The 19030-nt window shown below is 43.9% G+C and overlaps 1 protein-coding gene across 2 annotated transcripts in view; it reads right to left on the bottom strand.

Annotated features, from left to right (window-relative positions):
- Window positions 7643-19030, bottom strand: part of LOC102183874 (solute carrier family 22 member 1) — a 36800-nt gene continuing 25412 nt past the window's right edge. The window contains exons 9-11 of one of the 2 annotated variants that reach the window (XM_018053435.1): window positions 13286-13398; window positions 11531-11630; window positions 7643-9119 (exon numbers count right to left, since the gene is read on the bottom strand). In XM_018053435.1, coding sequence (XP_017908924.1) covers window positions 9011-9119; window positions 11531-11630; window positions 13286-13398 — 322 coding nt within the window. In that variant the 3' untranslated portion in view covers window positions 7643-9010. Of the gene's footprint in view, window positions 9120-11530; window positions 11631-13285; window positions 13399-19030 lie in introns of those variants that run through there. The other variant, XM_018053436.1, reaches the window with a different exon arrangement.

The following is a 19030-nucleotide window of genomic DNA, read 5'->3' as shown; positions in this document are numbered from 1 at the left end:
AATCAACATTCAAAAGCTAAAACCATGGCATCCAGTCCCATCACTTCATGGCAAATAGATGGGGAAACAATGGAAACAGTGACAGACTTAATTTTCTTGGGCTCTAAAATCACTGCAGATGGTGATTGCAGCCATGAAATTAAAAGATTTTGCTCCTTGGAAGAAAAACTATGACCAACCTAGACAGCATATTAAAAAGCAGAGACATTAATTTGCCTACAAATATCTGCCTAGTCAAAGCTATGGTTTTTCCAGTAGTCATATATAGGTGAGAGTGTTGGACCATAAAGAAAGCTGAGCTCTGATGCTTTCAAACTATGATATTGGAGAAGATTCTTGAGAGCCCCTTGGACTGCAAGGAGATCCAACCAGTCAATCTAAAGGAAATCAGTCCTGAATATTCATTGGAAGGACTGATGATGAAGCTGAAGCTCCAATACTCTGGCCATCTGATGCAAAAAAAAAAAAAAAAAGACTCACTGGAAAAGATCCTGGGAAAGATTGAAGGCAGGAGGAGAAGGGGATGACAGAGGATGAGTTGGTTGGATGGCATCACTGACTTGATGAACATGAGTTTGAGTAAGCTCCAGGTGTGGGTAATGGGCAGGGAGGCCTGGTGTGCAGCAATCCCTCGGGTCGCAAAAAGTCAGACACAACTGAGCGACTGAACTGAACTGAACTGATTTACTTTGGAATCTGCCTTTCTTCAAATCAGTTCTGCTTAAACTAATCTTTTTCCCAAACCTTGTGCTGATCATGTCTCAGCAAACCAGTACGTTTTAGTCTTGGAAATGTTTTCTTAAACTATGTTAGTGAAACTGTATTTGCTTGGAAATCTGCCTTTCTTCAAGAGTCATGTCATTGTTTTATGCCTGGAGATGACTCCCCTTGTGCCATTCTATCTCAAAATACACGTTGTGCGAGAGGGGCCTGGTGTGACCCTTTCAGTCTTGAGGTGTTTCTTTTATCTGATTAGCAGGTTGCTAACTGATATGAAAGGGGGTACTCTTTCTGTCCCCTTCTGATGCCTATGTCAGAAGCTTTCTCTATCTCTTTTTATACTTTAATAAAACTCTGCTACCCCAAAGCTTCGAGTGATCAAGCCTCATCTCTGGCTCCAGACGGAGTTCCTCTCCTCTGGAGGCCACGAATCCTGCTGTCATTCACGGCTCGCAGCCACAAACTTTCACTATGATCATGGTTCAGAAGAATTAATATTAAAAAATGAAATAAAACAATCAAATCATAGACATTATATATTTTAAGCATGCTCTCTTTCCTTCTATATCTGTTTCTTATTTATGGTTGTTAACCTTGATGTTAATCTAACTTTGAGTAGCAAACTCATATTAATTTGTGTTGAACAATTAACAGAATGCCTTATAAACTTTATTAGGAATGGATGCCGTCCTTTTTCATTGGCACAATTCCTGTGTGTTCCTTTTAAGTATTATCATGGACTTGTGACTCTTTTTATAGTCTCAGCTTGTTTCAATAGACTATAATTACTATAATTTTATGATGTTGAAATTGTCCCTGCTGGGCCATGAGGAGCCCTCCATACTGTAGGCATCTTTGTCTTTTGAACACGACCTTAATCATCTCTGACAGTCTTTGTTGTTTGGCAAAAACGTTTCCTCCCACTTTTGAACTTTGGATTTTCCTTGTCTCTAGGTCTAGCCACAGAGCTCTTCCTGGGATCTTAATTTCTTTTAGACAAACTGTATAGGAAACTAAAATCTGGGTGTCTCAAGTACACATGAGATGGGCTGATGGGTTTTGACAGCAGGCAGAGAGGCCTCAGAGGGAGCCTCAGCTCTAAGTAAAATTACAAATATTTTGAAGATAACTAGTCAAAAGTTCAAATTTGGACTGAGACTAAGATTAGGCCACAAAAGCTTGCCATTCACAGATCAATTAGCAAATGTTTAAAGAACACTTACTTTTCTTTGCCTTTCTAATGTTATATGGGGTTTTTTTAGAGATTTCATTTTTGGTGCAATGAATTACCCTGATTTTCTCTTGTGATACTTTGGGGTGTTTTTTTCTTTTTAAATTTATTTTTAATTGAAGGATAATTGCTTTACAATATTGCTTTGGTTTTTAATGATTAGCAACTCTAGATTTTATCACTAATATTAATGTCTGGGACTATGATAACAGAGCAGATAAAAACCAAACTTACTCTGAACAGATAGAGAGAGCTCAGAAGTTTGGGGCTGGACAGTAAGTTGCAAAGTGTGGGTCACGGGCACCAGTGTCTGGAATCAGAGGGGACGTCAGCACTTGGAGGAGAAGTCGCAGAGATGGAGGCTGAAGGGCCTGAAATCCTCCCAGGAAGGGGAGGAACATTTTAGTACAATGAGAGGGTCCCCGCAGCATAGATGTGCTACCAGAAGGAGGGCTCCTTCAGGGCTTGAGAGTGAGCTCTTGTCTAACATAAATGGATTGTCTGAGGAGACACGCATGCCGACAAAACAAAGACTTTCTTGGAAAGGGGCGCCTGAGCAGAGAGCAGGAGGGTGAGGGAACCCAGGAGGACTGCTCTGCTATGTGGCTCACAGCCTCGGGTTTTATGGTGATGGGATTAGTTTCCGGGTTGTCTCTGGCCAATCGTTCTGACTCAGGGCCCTTCCTGGTGGCACCAAGATGGATTCCAGAGAGGCGGATTCTGGGAGGTTGGTAGGACATTTGGACTGATGTCTCCTTTTGACCCTTCCCGAATTCTTCCTGTTGGTGGTCGCTTGTTAGTTCCACTTTCCTCACCAGGACCTCCTGTAACTCATGTCAGTGGTTTACTATGGTGCTGGCCAGGCTGGGCAGTTTCAGTTAGTGGTGTCCTTAACAGATGGACACTGGGGTTTCTTTGGATGAGGCTGACTGAATGGCTAGGTGTGATCCTCTAAAAGTCCAGACCCTCGCAGAAACAAAACTAGAATCAGACTTAAAACTTAGTATCACCAAGTTCTCATCTCAGGTGTTTGTTAGCTCTTGAGATACCCCATGATACCCCCTGGAGCCAGGAGAGACTCCACCTGACATCAGCAGCCAGGGTGCATGAAAAGGAGCTGGTGTGTACCTTCTGGGCCACTTGGCAACTGTGATCCTTTCTGTTCTCAAGCTGCTGTGGGGGGCTGGACACGGAGGAGGGTGTTGTGGTTGGGATGAGAGGAGGCATATAGGACAGACCTCACCCTGTCATTGCCACCACTGAGAACGAGCTGAAGGACACATGGCTGTCTTTTGTGTGCTTGACTCTCTCTTGGCAAGTTAAGGAGGTGGTGGGTGGGACATGGGAACTGCCTGACCTCTGCAGGGCGCACGTGCTCAGATGTGCCCTACACTGCACATCTTTATTCTAACTTTCTTCCCTTCTTCTAAAGATGCCCTTTGTCCCTCCATTTTTAACCTAGAAGGCAGCTTTGAGCTTCCAGTTTTACAAGTTACAGGTTAGCCAGCTCTCTGTTTTCTTATTACCTTCCCAACTCACCTTTCATTCCCAAAAGGACCTAAGGAGGCATATCTGCTAAAGAAAAGGCCACGTGGTTCCTGGGATCTACAAGGTCACTTCCCAAGGGGACAGTAGCCTCCTTCCACATCCCTCGAAGGGCAGAAGATCAGAACACGTTTGCTTGCATTTGAGAGATAAGGATAGTACTTAGCAGGCTTCCCCGGTGGCTCAGCGGTAGAGAATCTGCCTGCCAATGCAGGAGTCACAGGTTCAATCCCTGGGTCAGGAAGATCCCCTGGAGGAGGAAATGGCAACCCACTTCAGCATTCTTGCCTGGAGAATCTCATGGACAGAGAAGCCTGCTGGGCTACAGTCCTCGCGGTCACAAAAGAGTCAGACAAGGCTTAGGGACTAAACAAGAACAACAATAAAGTACCTAGTGGGAGGGGAGGTATTTAACTAAGACAGAGCAAAAACTTTAACTGAGATGTTTGGAAAATGTCAGTTCAGTTCAGTTGGTTAGTCGTGTCTGACTCTTTGCAACCCCATGGACTGCAGCACACCAGGCCTCCCTGTCCATTATCCACACCTGGAGCATACTCAAACTCATTCCCATCAAGTTGGTAATGCCATCCAAACATCTCACCCTCTGTCATCCTTTTCTCCTCCTGCCCTCAATCTTTCCCAGCATCAGGGTCTTTGCCAGTGACTCAGTTCTTCACATCAGGTGGTCAAATTATTGGAGTTTCAGCTTCAGCATCAGTCCTTCCAATGAATATTCAGGACTGATTTCCTTTAGGATGGACTGGTTTGATCTCCTTGTAGTCCAAGGGGCTCTCAAGAGTCTTCTCCAAACCCACAGTTGAAAACCATCAATTCAGAGCTCAGCTTTCTTTATGGTCCAACTCTCACACCCATTCATAACTACTGGAAAAACCACAGCTTTGACTAGACTGACCTTTGTTGGCAAAGTAATGTCTCTGCTTTTAAATATGCTGTCTAGACTTGTCATAGCTTTTCTTCCAAGGAGCAAGCATCTTTTAATTTCATGGCTGCAGCCACCATCTGCAGTGATTTTGGAGCCCAAGAAAATAAAGTCTGTCACTGTTTCCATTGTTCCCCCATCTATTTGCCTTGAAGTGTTGGGACCAAATGCCACAATCTTAGTTTTCTGAATGTTAAGTTTTAAGCCTGCTTTTTCACTCTCCTATTTCACCTTCATCAAGAGGCTCTTTTGTTTGCTTTCTCCCATAAGGATGGTATATTCCGCATATCTGAGGCTATTGATATTTCTCCCTGAAATCTTGATTCCAGTTTGTGCTTCATCCAGTCCACCATGTTGCATGATGTATTCTGCATATAAATTAAATAAGCAAGGTGACAATATACAGCCTTGACATACTCCTTTCCCAGTTTGGAACCAGTTTGTTGTTCCATGTCCTGTTCTAACTGTTGCTTCTTGACCTGCATACAGATTTTTCAGGAGGCAGGTAAGATGGTTTGGTATTCCCATCTCTTTAAGAATTTTCCACAGTTTGTTATGATCTGCACAGTCAAAGGCTTTGGCGTAGTCAATAAAGCAGATGTTTTTCTGAAATTCTCTTGCTTTTTCTATGATCCAGCGAATGTTGGCAATTTGATCTCTGGTTCCTCTGCCATTTCTAAATCCAGCTTGAACATCTGGAAGTTCTCAGTTCATGTACTGTTGAATCCTCACTTGGAGAATTTTGGAAAATGTACCTGCTAAGAAATTTTACATGCAGTCTTGTATGTTTGGGGTGATTTTCATATGTAACATAATAAGCCATGTGAAATGTGTGAGAAAGAGAGAGAGAACAAAATGAATTGGTAAGATGAGACAAACAGAATTTGGATCAGCAAGAAAAATGTGTTTAGCTCACAAAATGCTTGAAAGGGCAGGACTAGATTATGGACTGTCCAGGAGGGAAAGCCTGGCCACTCCAAGGACAGGCCATGCAGAGAGAATGTGGCAAAGCAGGATGGGGCAGGAGAACCAACAACAATATCAACAAAAACACTGTCATTTGATTTCCAGTGAAAGTGAAGTTGCTCCGTTGTGTCTGACTCTCTGCGATTTTCCAGGCAATAGTACTGCAGTGGATTGCCATTTCCTTCTCCAGGGGATCTTCCCGAACCAGGGATCGAACCCAGGTCTCCCGCATTATAGACAGACACTTTCTAGGAACTGTAGTGGTTGAATAAATTCTCTTGCTCAATGCATCACTGTACAGTCATTACAAAGAACCAGACCCATGTGGCTGTAATGAAAGAAAGTTAACTTGCAGACCAATGTGTATGGCGTCACTTCACAAGTTCTCAGGCCACGAAATTCAAATGTGTGAGAAATGCAGTCTTGTGTTTCTCAGACTTAGTTTTTATCTGAAGTCCTCATTCTTCCAGGAAGTGTCCTCCCTGCTGTGCCCTGTCCCCTGCAGTAGGGCCTGGCCCCCTCCCCAGCACTGGGTGTGGGTACAATGGGTGTGCCCCAGCAGCCACCTGGGGCCTGGGAAGCTCTGTCCAGCAGAGCAATGAGATGGTGGCACCAGAACTGGTCCCCAAGCCATCAACTAGCGCCGGACAGACAGCCTCGAACTTCCTCAATGTGAGCAAGAACTTTTATCTTGTTTAAGCTTCGGATATTTGGGAGATTTCAGTTACAGGCGAATTTAAACCACTGCATTAAACTAACGCACCCCCAGGGGAGTCTACCAACATCTTGAAATATCAGATTTTGGACCTTCACCTGTAGAGAGACATAGTGGGGTGGAAATAGGACATGTTGCCCTTAGCAACCAGTGCAGGGACTGCGGAGTGGATAGCTCAGTGGTTTCTCCAGCTGGAGCTCAGAGGGTCCCTGGGCCATGCAGATGTGGGGACCAGGGGCCTGGAGCTGGGACAAGGCCATAAAATCAGCAGATGGAGGAGGCGTGGGAGTCACATTCGGCTCATTCCAGGGTTGGGTCCCCTTCTGTGACATAAGGTTGCCACTTCAGGGCCACGCTGTGTCCCAGGAAGCACGCTTCCTGTCCTGCAATCACCCGCCCTCTGTAGACACTGGCCCCGCCCACCTGTCCCCACTGGGTCTGACCAGGCAGGCAGCCCCGCCCCCATTGCTTCCTCTGTCTCATCAGTGGTTAGCGCTCAATCATCAGTGGTTAGCTTTCAAGACCTGCAGGGAGAAATCTCTAATCGTGGGGTTCTAGACACTGCAGGAAACTTTGGGGCAGGCTGGGGAGCTGATGTCGAGACCCCCCATCCCTCCACTTTCTGTGAGGTTGGCTGTGCTTCTCCTCCATGTCCAACAGGATGACTGAAATGACCTCACAAAGGCCTCATTTCTACTGTGAGTCCTTGTGTGAGCATTGGTCCCAGCACATCTGTAGCTGCCTTCCGGTTCTCTAAGGGGCCAAGATGACAGAGGCATGCATACAGCAGGTGCTCAGTAGATACATGCTGAAGGAACAGGACTTCTTCCAGGGAGGAGGCCTGGGGCCCTTTCCAGGAGCTGCCTGCGTCCTGAAGCCTGAGTCACACCTCCCAGGCGCTCCAAGTGTTCACGTGACTTCTATGCCTCACCCCCAACCCCCAGCCCCGGCAGGACTGACTCTGGCTCTGTTGTAGCTACAGCGAGGCGTCAGGGGCCCAGTGCCCTATCCTGACACATGGCTTTCCTCCTGTGCCCTGGAGAAGCTGCTCCCGGGTCGGCAGAGAAGCACTCTTTCATGGTTCAGACAGGCTTCACTCTGATCCAAACCCTTGTGATGTTCAAGGGCGGCCTGCTTCTCTCCCAGAACCACATGTCTACTTTGTCCAGACATGTCTTCTGAGCAGAAAGAAAATCAGAGGTTTTACTGTTGTTTTTAACAATGGCCCAGCTCCAATACTTTGGCCACCTGATGCAAAGAGCTGACTCATTGGAAAAGACCCTGATGCTGGGAAAGATTGAGGGCAGGAGGAGAAGGGGATGACAGAGGATGAGAGGGTTGGATGGCATCATCGACTCGGTGGACATGAGTTTGAGCAAGCTCCGGGAGATAGTGAAGTCCAGGGAAGTCTGGTGTGCTGCAGTCCATGGGGCTGCAGGGAGTCAGACACAACTTAGAGAGTGAGAAACAGCAGCAACCTCTAGGTCTAAAGCCTTCTTCAGAAGTTTTGCCCAAGATTCTAAGAAAAATTAGAGAGGGTATTTTTTAATACACATTTGAAAAACTGTTTCAAAGCCTACAATTAACATATTCGCTACCAGTAAAGAGTATAACTCTGACAGTCAGAAAGAGAAGACTCAGAATCAGGGCTTTGCTTGGGAAAAGCTGAAATGGAGCGCTGGGTCCCCTCCATGGGCCCCAGATGTGGTTTTGTTTTAGTTATTTATTTATTTACAATTTTAAAAATTCTAATCTAGTTGATTTTTTTGTTTTTGTTGTTTTACCAATGACAGAGTTTCAGGTTTCCGATTAGCCCACGTCCACTCTCAAAGGAAGATCAGTGCTGCCCAGAACGAAATCCCAATATCTCGAGTCCGGGAGGCCATCCCTCGGCTTAGCCAATCTGGCCAGAAGTGTTTATAAGGAAATACCACATGTGTTCGATCACACCTCCAATTTGCATTAGAATCTTTTCTCCCACAGTGTGTTCTGAAGGGTCCTCATTTGTGGTTTGTCTCACGAATAAAAAACTTTTAAAATAAATAAAGTTTCTGTTTTCTCCAGGAACCGAAATCACTTCTTGAACTAGAACTTGAACCAGTTACTACTAACTCAGAGTAAATTGAACTTGGGACTTCCCCTGTGGTCCAGTGGGTTCACTCCACGCTTCCAGTGCAGGGGACATGGGTTCAATCCATGGTCAGGGAACTAAGATCCCACATGCCATGCAGTGAAGTCAAAGCATTTCTTTAAAAAATTATAAAAAGAAGTAAGCTGAACTCCTTTTTTTTATACGTTCACTGTGATATTCCATTGTTGGCATATGAGGTCATCTTCTAGAATCACCAATAAGAACTAAAAGCAAGAGTGAAATAGAATGAAGCATTCCTAAAATGTGGGTTGCCGAAACTCTTCCCCCTCAAAAATCTTATAGACCTTCTGGTCTTGGAATAAGGAGCCTGTTTTATGCCATCACAGGTGTATAAGCATGCTTGGGGTAGAGTTGGCTGGAAGAGTCACCATATTCATAAACCAGTAGTCCTCCAAGGAGCCTAGATGCTAAAATGCCAACATGATGCCTACAAAGACGTTTTCTTTCAGAGAGTGAATAAAACAATAGTTATTCTAGGAAACCAATGACAGAGGCCTCTGGTCTAACAGCACTTAAATGCTACTGGGCTTTCAAAATACTTTGGCTAAGCAAGTACCTGCTAACCACCAATAGCTCTCACTAGAGAAGATAAGTAGATAAAAGATAGCCAGAGCTTTGAGAGACTTCAAGAAAACAAAATAGAGCAAAGCGCGGTTAGCATTCTCTAGAACTGATACTGATTTGAGAGCAGGCAGGTGGGAGGAAGCGTTCAGGGCTTCTGAAAGGGTGAGAACTCGGTCTTCATTCCTGCCGCGCGTTCCCCTGCGAAGCATCTCTCTCAGGCACCTGTGTGTTGAGTTCTGATGTTTGAACCTGTAGGTAAATCTTGCGTTCTTTGGGTTTTGCTTTCCTGCAGCGACCAAAAAGAAAAATTTAAGTTACAATAGGGACTTCCCTGGTGGTCCAGTGGCTGAGATTCCGCACTCCCAAAGCAGGCGGCCCCAGGTTTGATCCCTGGTCAAGGAACTAGGTCCTGCCCGCCACAACTAAGACCTGACACAGCCAAAGAAATAAATATCTCTTTTCAGGTTATAAGTTAAAATCAATAATGGCTTTTTAAGAATCTGTTGCAAAGTTTCACCTGGGAATAAGTCTCAAAAGTGAAGGTGAGAACGTGCATAGCAGGTGATGAAGAAGAACAGGCTGAGCAGAGATCTCGGGTGGTCAGTTTCTGGTTCTCTGCCTGTTTTGCTATGGTTTCTTACATTTTAAAATAGTTCTTGAAAGTCAAATGTTAAATATTATTTCTTGACACTTGAAAATTGGATGAAATCTCAGTGTCAACTTCCATACATAAAGTTGTACTGGAACCCAGCTGCATCCATTCATTTATGAGCTGTGACCACTTTCGTTCCGAAAGGGCAGAACCTGGGGACAAAGACTGCATGTCCCCAGAGCCGGAAGTATTTATTCCTTGGTCCTTTACAGAAAGGGTTTCTGACCCTTCCACAGAGCATCTGTGTGTCTGTCTCACAGCATCCCCTGAGAGTCAGCATGCCACCTTGAAGCTGGGGCCCGGGAGCATCTATCACGATTTCCTTTATCTGTAGAGCAGGTGTGCTAATGACAACAGCTGCCTCACAGTGTTTTGCGAGGATGGGGTGGACGGCACCCGAAACTCAGTGAAGCTGACGCAGTGTGACGTCTATTAGCCAGAGCTCCCGTCACTCCCATTCCCTGAGCTTGTTTCCTGGACAGTAGGGAAGAACGTGTCATTTTTTAAAATTTCAATTGATTTGACTACAAGGGATCTTAGTCGCAGCACGTGGGATCTGTTAGTTGCAGCATGTGGAATCTAGTTCTCTGAATATAGACTGAACCCAGGCCCCCTGTTTTGGGAGCATGGTGTCTTAGCCACTGGACCACGTGGGACGTCCCAAGAAGGTATCATTGAAATGATCTCTCTATTTATGAAATTCGTATAGCAGAGAAGACAGATAATGAAATAAGTGGTGATTATACATAGGGAAGGGCATTATCAAGAACAGAGGGTGTCCATGGCGGCATGGAGCTCCAAGCAGAAGCCCTGGCCTCCCCTGGCCAGGCAGGAATGGCTCTGATGATGGAGTGAAGGCACAAACAACACCATAAAAGATGACCAAGTGCCTATTAACGAATTATAACGAAACTTTCAAAATCAGGTAGTCAACCTTACTATATGTGTCTACTCCTTGGGACCAGAGGAAGATACTGTCAGCAAGGACAAACGTGTAGCTGTGTGTGTCTACTACCCATATGACAAAATGCGCTTACAGTTCACACAGTGTGTGTCCCTTATCAGTACTGAGAGATGAAGAATTTCTCAAAGTGAAGTGCACTGACGGGTATTGATCATCATGAAAAGATCATGTTCCCCCATTCACTTATGAAGACGAAAACCGAAAGGGCCCAGGAATCTGCATTTTAGCAAGCTCCATTTGTGACTCCTCTGCTGAGTACATTTGAGAATCATTGAGGAAATCACACAATGTGCATGAAGAATGGCAAGAATCCAAAATTTGTTGAACACCTACTATGTGCCAGGCAGTGGCTAAGTCGTCGTCACCTACTTAACCTCATTGAATTTTCACAGCACACTTCTCAGTTAAGTATTATTGTGGCTACTTTTCAGGCAAGGAAACGAAGGTTAGAGGGTTCAATGATATTCCCAAGGTCACATGGCCAAGTAGGTGGCTGCCCCTGGACTGAACTTGAGCCTCAATGAGTCCCCAGAGTCTCTTCACTCCACTTCCCAGGGACACGTGGGTCCTTACGTAGAATCCAGAGAGCCAAGCCTGTAATGACTACATCATCAGACACTTTTTCTCCCTTTCCTGTTTGACGGCTGTAAGAGTAGGACCTGAGGCTCCACTGAAGCACTCGCCCCTGTTACAGGAGCGAAAGTTTTCAGTCATTCTTCTTTGTGAAGAAAGTCACTAAGGAATTTGAACCAACAGTCACAAAAAAGACAGAAGATTGATTTAAAAATAGCTCCCAACAACTCTGGGGTGAGCTAGGGGCCGCGGTGCTCCGCGCGGTTGGCATCATAAACAATAAACAAAACCTTGCGTCTTGCGGTTTAGAGCAGATGACTGCCCACCAGAAACATACACTCCGGCTCTCCCTGCTTTCCTTTTTAGCCAACAGTCACTGCTTTGTGTTTCTCTCTGTAGCAGCTCTGGGGTGATAAAGCCCTCCCAGGAGACAGGAAATGGAGAGTGTTCATAACAGGGAGGGCAAGTCTAACATGGGGCTCTGGGTCCCCCAGTGGCTGGCGCTCACCTGTGCAGATTTTCAGCATCCTCAATGGTCTCTGGCAAAGTGACCCCCTTGGTCTCCGGAAGAAGCAGCGTCATTCCCCCGGCAACCAGCCCCAAGGCCGCTTCAAACGAGACAGATTCAACACGGAGCCGTTAGAGCATGGCCAACACCGTTTACAGATGATGACAGCTAACTAAAGAGATGCGTAGGCAATACATGTGTGAGGGCCACTTCAAAAAGTCAGCGATGTCTAGAAAACTAAAAGCAATACGGTAACGGGGCAATGGCAGAGTAAGAAGAGGAAATACTTCCCTCCTTGTACACGTGTGCTATGCTTAGTTGCTCAGTCGTGTCCGACTCTGTGATCCCTTGGACTGTAGCCCACCAGGCTCCTCTGTCCATGGATTCTCCAGGCAAGAATATTGGAATTGATTGTCGCACCCTCCTCCAGGAGATCTTCCCAATCCAGGGATCAAACCCACATCTCTTATGTCTCCTGCATTGTCAAGCAGGTTCCTTACCACTAGCACCACCTGGGAAGCCCTCATTATATTTATATATATGCTGCTGCTGCTGCTAAGTCGCTTCAGTCGTGTCCGACTCTCATAGACGGCAGCCCACCAGGCTCCCCCGTCTCTGGGATTCTCCAGTCAAGAACACTGGAGTGGGTTGCCATTTCCTTCTCCAATGCATGAAAGCGAAAAGTGAAAGGGAAGTCACTCAGTCGTGTCCGACTCTTAGCAACCCCATGGACTGCAGCCAACCAGGCTCCTCCGTCCATGGGATTTTCCAGGCAAGAGTCCTGGAGTGGGGTGCCATTGCCTTCTCCGATTTATATATATAATATAATGTAATATGATATATTACATAATTGTATAATATAAACTGTGCACGCATGCTCAGTCACTCAGTTATGTTTGGCTCTTTGTGGCCCCATGGACTGCAGCCCACCAGGCTCCTCCGTCCATGGGATTTTCCAGGCAAGAGTACTGGAGTGGGGTGCCATCGCCTCCTCCAAAGGATCTTCCCAGTCCAGGGACTGAACCCGCATCTCTTGCATTGCAGGGAGATTCTTTACCACTGCGCCACCTGGGACGCCCATATATAAACTATACAGTGGATCTTATAGCTGCTACACGTACACGATATGGAGCCCAGGTGATGTGTGTGTGGGCAGCGTGGGCCTCTCTTGCTACTCATCCACTCCCACTCCACCCTACCCGCAGGGATTTACCTGGCCCAGACATGGCAGCTCTCCACACACGGGCAGTCGATTTGCCCTCCGCTAAGGGGCAGGTTTGGGGAGAAGTGGATGAGTTCCCTCCTCCTCCTCTAATCTAACATACTCAGTAACAAACCAGGTACTAAACTTGGGTTCCCATTGTCCCTTCGTGTCTGTTGTCAGTTGTTACAATCTGGAAGCAAAAGAGGAGTGATGGCAACCTAACACCTAGCGATCACATGTGAAGTCCACCAAAGCTGGGCATCAAATTCACTAAGAAACCAGGAGGCTGCATCAAAAATGCTCTCCTGTTCTATTCTGTAGAAGGAATTATTGGACTCCAGAGCCACAGGACATACACCTCTGGCCCATGTTGTAAGAACGGCATGTTATCTTTCCCGTGAAGCAAGACAGAGGAGCCAGGAGACGATGAAAGGGCTGGCACCACCCTTCCCTTCTGTACCCTCGGGGGGTACCATTCACTCGTCCAGTAGTTATTGACTATTCACACTGGGCTGTGAATAAGAAATAATAAATGTGTCATGAAGTCTTACCAAACAAAATGAGCGGCGAGCCTTGCCAAACCTCCATGAGCCTGAAGACCAGGAATGGGGTGAGAATCCCACCCACATCACACAGGGAAGAACACACCATCATGCCAAGGTTCCTGGTAAAATACAGAGACCAAAAAAGATGACATTTCTGTGAATCAGTTTTCCAAATGGTAAACTTACGCTACAGCAATTACACCGCCCATTCCCCAACCTCCAGGGAGGGGAGAGGGGTTGGCGATGGGGTTAATCTCTGATGACTGGACTTCCCTGGTGGCACAGTGGATAGAAATCCACCTGCCAATGCAGGGGACGTGGATTTGATCCCTGGTCCAGGAAGATTCCACATGCCGAGGAGCAACTAAGCTCGTACGCTACAACAACTGAGTCTGCGTGCTGCAACTACTGAAGCCCGTGGTCCTGAAGGAAGAGTAGCCCCTGCTCACGGAAACTGGAGAAAGCCTGAGCACAGCCTCGAAGACCCAACGCAGTCAAAAATAAACAAATAAATATTCTTAAAAAAAAAAAAAAATAATCACTGACGATTTCATCAACCACACCTACGTAACGTGCTAAGAGAAAGGCACATCCCAGCTCCAGGGGGACAAAGTGCCTGTGGTAGGACTCTGCTAGCCCTGCCTGTGAATCTCTTCCTCTCGTCGCCTGTTTATAATGTTTATAACAAATGAGTAAGTGCGAGTGCTTCCCTGAGTTCCATGGGCCTTATAGCAAATGGATGAACTCCAGGAGGGAGGTTGCTAATTCCAGGTAGTTAATGTCAGAATTTCATGGGAAATGCCAGGCTGGATGAAGCACAAACTGGAATCAAGATGGCCGGGAGAAATATCCATAACCTCAGATACGCAGATGACATCACCCTTATGGGAGAAAGCAAAGAACTAAAGGGCCTCTTGATGAAAGTGAAAGAAGAGAGTGAAAAAGTTGGCTTAAAACTCAACATTCAGAAAATTAAGATCATGGCATCCAGTCCCATCACTTCATGGCAAATAGATGGGGAAACAGTGGAAACAGTGACAGACTTTACTTTCTTGGGCTCTAAAATCACTGCAGATGGTGATTCAGTTCAGTTCAGTCGCTCAGTCATGTCCGACTCTTTGCGACCCCATGAATCGCAGCACGCCAGGCCTCCCTGTTCATCACCATTGCAGCCATAAAATTAAAAGACGCTTGCTCCTTGGAAGAAAAGCTATGACCAACCTAGACAACAGATTTTTTTTTTCAGATTCTTTTCTTTTTTTTCTTTTTACTTTTATTTTACTTTACAATACTGTATTGGTTTTGCCATACATCAACATGAATCCGTCACAGGTGTACAAGTGTTCCCAATCCTGAACCCCCCTTCCACCTCCCTCCCCATAAAAAAAGAAAAGACATCACTTTGCCAACAAAGGCCCGTCTACTCAAAGCTATGGTTTTTCCAGTAGTCATGTGTGGATGTGAGAGTTGGATCATAAAGAAAGCTGAGTGCCGAAGAATTGATGCTTTTGAACTGTGGTGTTGCAGTCCTTCAGACTGCAAGGAGATCAAGTCAGCCAATCCTAAAGGACATTAGCCCTGAATATTTATTGGAAGGACTGATGCTGAAGCTAAAACTCTAATATTTTGGCCACCTGATGCGAAGAACTGACTCATTGGAAAAGACCCCGATGCTGGGAAAGATTGAAGGCAGAAGGAGACAGGGACGACAGAGGATGAGATGGTTGGATGGCATCACCAACTCAGTGGACATGAGTTTGAGCAAGCTCTGGGAGTTGGTGATGAACAGGAAAGCCTGGAACGCTACAGTCCATGGGGTCACAAAGAGGCAGACAGGACTGAGTGACTGAACTGAACTGAATGTCAGAATAGGATTATAACAATGGTCTGGAGATTTGGAGAACTGGTTGGTCTGACTAGAGTTTTTGCTTTCACATAGAGGGACGGGGAAGGATAAAGAGAGATTAAGAAATAAAAGACAAAGAAAGCTAGCGAGGAAACCATCTACTTGAAATGACCTCTTTTCCCTGACAATAGTTTGTGATCATTCGGTCTTATATGAATATAGCCACTTCAGGGTATTCCCTAAATAATCTTGAGCTTTGGGTCGAAGACATGGTTAAATCAGGAATGATAAATCAAGAAAAGTTTTATCCTTTTAAGCTTCTTCTATTACATCCATTTGCACAATTCCTTAATCCTTAAAATGAGTAATTATAACATTAGTACATTTTTCTTCCCTTCCCAAAGTCTCCCTCTATGACCTCAGTTTAGTTATTTATTAAGTGTTTGCCATTATAATCATTAAATATGCTTTGTAATTTACTTGATTCACCAGCTTTCAATAATATCTTTCTTTTTAGCTGGAAAACATACTGAAAAAACTATATGAAAAGTTATCTATCCATGTTTATTGAGAGATTTAAAAAACAAAAATAGGTGTTGACTTTTATTGAATGCCTCTTTTATCTATGGAGAGATACAATTTTCTCTTTTAATTTATTAGCATGAACTATACTATGATTTTCTAATATTAAGCTATCTCTGTATTCCTGGAATAACTCATCTTAGATACTATATATTATTATTTTAATGTGCTCCACTATTCTGCTTGATAATACATTGTTTGAGATTTGAATTTATCATCCATAAATAATATTTGTAGTTTTCTTGTTTCCTTTATTTTTGTTGCTATTTGACACCAACATCATGAAAGCTTATAAACAATTTTTTTTAAACTTCCTCCTTTTCCTATACTCTAGAACTGTGGATCACTGAAGTTTTCTATTAATTAAATATTTTGTAAAACTATCCTGAGAAAGCATTGTGGACTCTCTCGTAACTATGATTTACGGTCTTCTTTGTCTTAATACAGTTTTGCCATAAATTCAACCTTGTCTGATAACATCGTGGTTCTTGCTCCAGTTTTGTTTCCATTTACCAGTGTGCCTGTGCTGTGTGCTCAGTGCTGTCTGACTCTTTGCGACCCCAAGGACTGTGGCCCGCCAGGCTCCTCTGTCCATGGGAGTCTCCAGGCAAGAACACTGGAGCGTTGCCAGTTCCTCCTCCGGGGGGAGCTGGGGGATCCAACCCATGCCTCCTGAGTCTCCTGCATTGCAAGTGGATTCTTTACCACTGAGCCACTGGGGAAGCCCCTGCTTTTGTGCATTCCTTGCTTCTCAACCTTTCTGAGGAAAAGTTAGACTCCAACTATGCAGCAGATTGTTGGATTTTGCTTTACAATGAAATTAGAGCCTTTTTTCTTTTGTTTTTCAATAAAGGAGTTGAGTCTCTTTATATTTATTTAAATATCAGAAATGTTTGTTCTTAATTCTGTCATTAACTGTTTATTAACATTTTATAAATATATTAACATATGCCATATTTTTTATTGTTTTCTGTGTCTTTTATTTCTCAGTTTGTGTTGGTTATGTGTATTTTTTTCTGATACTTAAGAAGGCTTGAGAATATACTTAATACTCTATTTCTTTAGATAGTATTGGTTAACTATTAAGAACAACTTTAAAATTAGTGTATTTTTACTTTCTCCTCAAATCATCCCTCCATGCACTGGCTGTAGTTAATAATATCATTGTTCTTACTGTTTGCCTTCATCTCTTAAAATATGCCTATAAAACTACTTAATTGATTAGCTTTTAGTGATATTTTTTTTCCTGGAGAAAGTATTGAGAAAATCAGTGTATCACACCACCTCCAACATTCTTTCTTCCCTTTCCAACTGTTTTTAGTTATTGGGCTTCCCTAGTGGCTCCGATGGTAAAGAATTTGCCTGCAATGCCGGATACCTGGGCTCTATCCCTGGGTCGGGAAGATCCCCTGGGAAAGGAAATGACTCAAGCATCCTTGCCTGGAGAATTCTATGGACAGAGAAACCTGGAAAGCTAAAGTCCGTTTTTAGTTATAGCATTTCTGTATTGTCAATTTATATTCTGTAATCAAAACAGAAACTGAGGGTTTTAATATCAAATTCAGTAATCACCATCAATAACTTTGAAGTATTACTCCACTTATTGTGTTTACTGAGAATTTTTTCTCTAATAGCTTTTTTGGAAAAAGTTTATAGCAACCATATTTTTAAGGAACAAAATAATTGGATGTTGTTTTTATTGGGAAATGAGAGTTTGGATAAAATTCTTTGAGTTACATTGCCTCTCCTTGGGATCATTGCAGGATGTTTCACAAGCTTCATCAAATGGTATCAGTTTGACTTTCTCCTGATACATGTGACTTACACTTTCAGCCTGGGTACCTCATAAGTCTTTCTTTATCTCTGAAGCACAGTAACTTAACTGGAATATTTGTTAATATTGCTCAGAATCAAGTTTTCCTATAACTCTTACTGTATGTCACCTTCAAATCATAGATCCAAGCGTTCATAGATCCAAGCGTTCTTTTATTTCCAGAAGTTCTTTTAAGTTTTTTTTTTAATTTCTTTAAGTTCTTTGGTTTCATTATTTCAGTGATCTTCTTTGGGACATATGTATAAGCATAATCTCTAAGCCTTTTAACCTTTTTGCTTATTTCAATCTTATTTTGCAATTCTTAATTCTGTCTTACCTTTCCTTTACTTTATCAGTTCTCCCTTGTACTGCTTTCAAAGTGGTTTTCATTTGTGAAATATTTTAATATTTCTTTTTTTTTCAACCTGAGCTGACTTCATCTCTTGTCTTATCACACATTCTCCGAAGAACTTACATTCTCTGCTTTACACTCTTCTTTTACAGAGATGGCTAATTCATTACTATTTTGTACTTAGTCATAGTACACTTGGCTACACTTTTCATTTGCTTTCTGATAATATTTTCCCTATGCATTTTCTTCATTTGTCACTTGCTTTTCCTCTTCCTTTCTCCTTTTTATCTCATGATATATCTGTATAGCTCCTGGGAAAGTTACTTTTTTATTTGTGATTCAGCATTCAACACTATTATTTCTTCCTGCAGCGGCTATTTTAGAAGGATTTGTGGAGAAGGACCAGGGCATGTTTAAGCTATTAGAAATTCTGTTTCTGACCAGGGATGTCTATGATTAAATGCTTTGACTCTCTTATCCCTACTCATGACATTAAAAGACGCTTGCCCCTTGGAAGGAATACTATGACAAACCTAGACAGCATATGAAAAAGCAGAGGCGTCACTTTGCCACAAAGGTCCATCTAGTCGGAGCTATGGTTTTTCTAGCAGTAATGTATGGATGTGTGAGTTGGCCCATAAAGAAGGCTGAGTGCCAAAGAGTTGATGCTTTCAAATTGTGGTGCTAAAGAAGATTCTTGAGAGTCCCTTGGACTGTAAGAAGATCAAGCCAGTCCATCCTAAAGGAAATCAATCCTGAATATTCATTAGAAGGACTGATGCTGAAGCTGAAGCTCCAATATTTTGGCTACCTAATAAGAAGAAACAACTCATTGGAAAAGACCCTGATACTGGGAAAGACTGAAGGCAAAAGGAGAAGCCGGCAGCAGAGGATGAGATGGCAAGATAGCATCACTGACTCAATGGACCTGAGAGTTAGGGAAGGACAGGGAAGCTTGGACCCATCTTGTTCCTCCAACAAGGGATTGTGGGCTAGATTCTTCAAGCTCCCTTCCTACCCTGGAAAACCTCTGGCCTTGTCTCAAGTTTGCTGCCCCAGTGGACCTCCCTGGAGTCTTCTAGACCCTTTTACATTCACTGTTCTAGGCAGCCTTTCTTCCTACACCTTCTTTCAAGGTCATCCTACTTTCAAAGATGG

Source organism: Capra hircus, chromosome 9 (assembly GCF_001704415.2).
Source record: "Capra hircus breed San Clemente chromosome 9, ASM170441v1, whole genome shotgun sequence".
In the NCBI taxonomy this organism is placed as follows: Eukaryota; Metazoa; Chordata; class Mammalia; order Artiodactyla; family Bovidae; genus Capra; species Capra hircus.
Note: the sequence above shows the minus strand (reverse complement) of the source record. Positions and strands in the feature narration are given on the sequence as shown.